This window comes from Cryptomeria japonica, chromosome 8 (assembly GCF_030272615.1).
Source record: "Cryptomeria japonica chromosome 8, Sugi_1.0, whole genome shotgun sequence".
In the NCBI taxonomy this organism is placed as follows: domain Eukaryota; kingdom Viridiplantae; phylum Streptophyta; class Pinopsida; order Cupressales; family Cupressaceae; genus Cryptomeria; species Cryptomeria japonica.
The window spans coordinates 21812621-21817938 of NC_081412.1; the positions used below are offsets into that span (position 1 = coordinate 21812621).

General features: G+C 34.1%; 1 protein-coding gene across 1 annotated transcript; it reads left to right on the top strand.

Annotated features, from left to right (window-relative positions):
- Positions 1-320: 320 nt before the first annotated feature.
- LOC131067678 (non-specific lipid-transfer protein) lies at positions 321-1200 on the top strand. Its single transcript, XM_058002786.2, has 2 exons — positions 321-720; positions 951-1200. Exons 1-2 carry the CDS (start codon positions 393-395, stop codon positions 965-967), a joined length of 345 nt encoding a protein of 114 aa, XP_057858769.2. The 5' UTR covers positions 321-392; the 3' UTR covers positions 968-1200.
- The last annotated feature ends 4118 nt before the right edge of the window (positions 1201-5318 follow it).

Here is a 5318-nt window from a genome sequence, read left to right on the forward strand (position 1 = left end):
TTTGTACGTTTTTAAAACTAGAAAGCTACGTCAATAGATTCTAGTCAGACTAAGAGAGGCCTAAATCTTTTATCAAGATCCACAATGATTAAACCCCCCAAGCATGTCAAATCACCAACAACAACAAAACACTCTCCACGGCAGCTTTAAAATGGGGTACTCAAACACATCCCAAATTAAAATGCGCACCCAAAAAAGGAGGCCTCACAAGGCCCTGCCACCCGCCCCACTACGTGATCCGTAATCACTACTTCTCTCTGCCCTCATTTTCCCTCGTTCACACTGCCCGAACCGGTCGACTCGCTATATAAACTGCTCGCCCGGCCCTTCCAAACGCACCCGAACCTTCCGTTCTTCAGTTATCAGAAAGTTATCAGAAACAAGGTTAAAAGATGGCATCCAGGAAAGCAGCTTTCATAATAGTTTTGGTAATGTTGTCGACAATTCAGCAGATTTTTGGAGCAGGAGAATGCGGAAAAACACCAGTGAATGTTGTGGCCAAAAGCTTGAGCCCCTGTATAGGAGCAGCCAATAATGCAAAGGCAAAAGTTGCACCTGCCTGCTGTGCCCAAGTCACCAAAACCTTGGCCATGCCCAGGTGCATGTGTGCTGTTTTTCTGTCTCCCTTGGCCAAGCAGGCAGGGATTAATTTGGGTATTGCCATTACCATTCCAAAGCGTTGCAACATAAAGAACAGGCCCATGGGAAAGAAATGTGGACGTAAGTTATCTGCTTTTTTCTTTGGAGTACAGTGAGCTTTCAGTCTTTTTCTTTCATGAGTGTGGAGTATAGTAAGATTTTAGTCTTGGGCTTTTGTGTCTGCAATGGAATTACCTGGTTACTGTGTTTTTTCTTTCATGAGTGTGGAGTACAGTAAGCTTTCAGTCTTGGGCTTTTATGAGTGCAATGGAATAACATGGTTACTGTGTTTTTTTTTTGCTTGTGTGCAGGTTATGTGGTTCCATAAAGGGATGCTGTTGCTTACACTAGTATGGTCTGTGCAGAGATTGCTTCTCGTCCTGTCTGAATCATCTGTTTATCTATGAATAAAGGTGTAACTATGTTTATGCTTAGTCTAGTTTAGTTTATGTATTGGGTGAACTTGATGATGTAGTCCACTGTAGTTGCCTTACAAGTTCTGAATAATGATGTAGTGTGAAATTTTAATGGGAATTATCTAAATATCTATCTTTATTTTGACCTTAGCTCTCATGGGTGGGTGATTCATTTCATCTCTATTTTATCTTTGGATTTATAGTTGTTTTATTCTTATTTAATAGTATTGTTTAAGGTTTTGTTTTGTTTTTATTTTGTGATAGTAAAATTAATTTATTTTATTTTTTAATTGGTAAATGTTTAGATTATCATTTATAAAATAATATTATATATATTTAAAAAAAGGAATAGCTACATTTTTAGAGTTTCTACAAGATCATACGAGATTATAGCTTGTAATATAGGCAACTAAAGTAGTAGTAGAAGGGGGAGGAGGAGGATCCGAATCATTCAACTTTCTCCATACATCAGTAAGATTTGGAGTGTACATTTATAACCACCTCCCCCACACACACATCTTTGAGCAAGTGGTTAAGTAATTGTTTAACCTTAGGAAATTTAAAAGTTGTGATTGAAATTAGTAAGTACTATGAAAATTAGATAAAGTAAAATTTAAGGGTATTTAGTCTTATATTCAATTGACATATCATTGTGCAAATATTAATAATTTATTCATTATGTTGTTAGAATTTAAGAGTTTGTCATTGACTATTGTTGAGCTAAAAACACAATTATAACAATCTATGATCCACTTATGTGAAAACAAAAATGATCTTTATGTATGTGCATTTGAAAATTTTCATATAATTGAACATGTGATCCACATGTCTAAATGATTAAAATTCTATTCATTAAAATTTGTTTAAGCATGTGCATATGCTTTAAATCTAATAAATATGTGGTGTTTACAAAGGCCTTTGAAGATTTTGTTGAATTATGGGTCATGTTCTCCTTAGACCTTTGGATGGATCAATTTGACAACTATGAATCAAGATTAAAGATAACAATAAAATATTTAAAGCATTTTAACTCTCCTTTATCTTGATGATGGATCACATTGTGATCCGAAATGTTCAAACACGCAATAACAATTAAATTATGGATCATGGAAATATAACATTATTGATTTAAATTGTTTCTAGAATGATGATGTGATCTTACTATAACATTTTTTTTTCTATTAAATTAATTCTTAGATGCTCTTCATATTCTTCTTATTAGTTCATAGATGAATTTTAAATGATTAAAATGAATTAAAGATTAGTTCATAAATATTTCATAATAAATTATAATTTCAAATAATTCATGTCCATAATAATAAAAATGAAAGCTCAAAGCCAATTCAACCTCACACTTTGACAATTTTGATAAACTAATTCATGTTACAATGAATGAATTCAAATCTACATCTTAACAAAATTATTATTATTATTATTATTGGCAACAAACTCATCTATAATGCTCTTCTATAGTCTTTCTCTATTTGATAATTCAAAGAACTCAACACATTACTTACATCATCACTACTCTGCTTGCACTAGCGATGTCCTACACATTCTTCAAACTTACTTAGCGTAGTTGTCTATTTTCTACGTGAAAATAGAGCACAACAAACAAAGCAGAACATAACACTACAAACCAAACTGTTGAAAATCCCAGGTTCAAATATTGTATTTATCAACAAATTTACATTAAAGGCTAGTTATGATGTAGAGAATATTTCAGTGATGTAGAGAATATTTAGCTGAAATATTTATGACGATTGGTGATAAGATGATTTGTCTGCACAACAACACACGAAAGACGTGGAAGTATAAAACATCCCTTGGTCTATACCGACCATATTAATCAATTTATTCTAACATCCCCCCTATTTAATTTTACTAAATATTCTAAATATCCTTATATAATCTAGCAAATATGGGTCCCGACTTAAAGCCTTGTTAGGTACCCATTTATAATCACTTATTCACTTAATATAATGATATGAATTTACTATAACCCCCCTGAATTACAACTGTGATAATTTGCCAATAACAACCGAGATCTAGAGGTCAATGAATAACACAATACAAGAGAGACAAAAATAGACAAGAACAAACTATATTCTCATCAGGATGCAAAATGCCACACTCGATTGTCAATCAGATTACATACAATGTAAATGATCCCCCTTATAAAGGCAAGGCTATAAAAACACAAAATCATGACATGTGGCCCAATGAGATACAAGGGTAGGTGGGGTTAGGTAGAAAAAATAATAGAAATTTTGACTAAAGGTGGATCACCCACCAAAGGTGGAATGTGACAACAAGATATCACCATAAAAGGTGGAATTTCTCCTACAACCATCTTCCCACCATCTTCCCTAGATGCACACTTCCCTAAGTGTCTGATATGAAAACTACAATGAATGCATTATCCTAAGTCAACTTAAGTAAAGTGTAACTATGAGACATAATTTACACCAACACCCCCCCTTAAGTGCAACCTAGGGGAATGTAGGCTCAAGATAACAATGCAAGATGGATCCTGGCTATAAGACCATGTTAGGTACTCATGTACAAATGCATTGCAATCTCTCACAAAGAAAGAAAGAAAGAAAAACCCAATGGGAAAAAAATCCCCCACAAAAGAGAGATAAATACACAATGCTCTCAATGAAGAATGAGAAGAACAAAACCTCATGTGAGGAAAAAGTCCCCCCATAAGGCAGAAGAAGAGAGACCATGAAACACCCCTCAATTTAGATTATCCTAGAAAGATGGTCCAATAATGTTGACCAAAATTCCTCCCCATTAGGAAGAAATAGAACCAATGTTGCACCAAGAATGTTAAAGTGTGATTAAACTAGGTACCAATGTCGATGAAGAACGATCGATGAATCAGTCACTGCAACAAAATAGAGATTAGGCATGGAGACAATTGCTTAAGCATCAACTGAATACTCGTCAATGGAAAATTGGTACAATCTAAGTCTCACTGGAGCCATGCACAAATTTGTACAATCTAAGTTTCATTTGAGCCATGCACCAAGTCTTACAAGATATTTCCTAATCTACAAAGTACAAGAGGATAACATAAAATATGTCATCAATGACAAAGTACAAAGAGGTGTGGCACTTTATTTTAGTGCGTTACAACATAGCTCATGCAAGAGAATACAACATGACATGGTGCAAATCTGGAAACATGAAGATGATGCCACCAAAGAAGCCCTATAGAAGATTGTAGATGAAGATGCCTCCAATTGGAATGTTACCAAGAAAAAAGTAGGAGCAACTTATCCCCCCCTTGGCTGCAAAGGGGGTTTTTAATATTTTTTTTGTTTTGTTTTATTTTATTTTTTTAATTAAAAAGTAGGTACTCTGTGGGGCCAGAGGGTACACCTATAAAAAGTGCCCAATTTTTTTTTGATTAAAAAAATCAAACACCCCTCTAAATAAAATAATTTGTTTATTTACATATGCAATTTAAAAAGAAATGAAAAAATGATAATTTATTTATTTATTTATTTTAAAAATAATTGTACATGTGTAGCTGCATGTGAACTGTGTTCATACGATAACCTTGGGAGGTGATTTTTCTTAGCTTTGTATCTCAGATCTTAATGAATGAATAAACAATCTTTGGATTTTTTGGCCTTCTGAACACGATGGTGATGTTAGATTTGACCCAAAGTGATCCAAAATTCCAAATTGCTCCTGGGACAGGTAACCACCCTCCACCTTCAAACAACTCTAGATTTTACCTCTGATGTCAGATTTGGATGAAACATTCGGTGATTTTGACATTCTTGAACCTCCTTAATCCAATGGTGACTTTAGATCGGACCCAACAAGCTCCAATATTAACTTGCAATAGAAAGATCCAAAATACAAAACCCCAAATTACATCAAATTTCTCTCAAATGACTATCCATGGCACTTTAATGGCTTTGATACCATGTGAGAATTTACCAAAAGCAACCAAGATCTAGAGGCGAATGAATAGCACAATACAAGAGATACAAAAATAAACAAGAAAAAATTGTATTCTCATCAAGATGCAAACTGCCCAACTCCATATTATTAGTTGAATTACATACAATGTAAATGAGCTTGCTTATAAAGGCAAGGCTATGAAAGCACAAAATCATAACATGTGGCCCGATGAGATACAAGGGTAGGTAGAAAAAATAATATAATATTGGACCACTAAAGGCAGATCATCCACCAAAGGTGGATTGTGACAACAAGATATCACCACAAAAGGTGGAATTT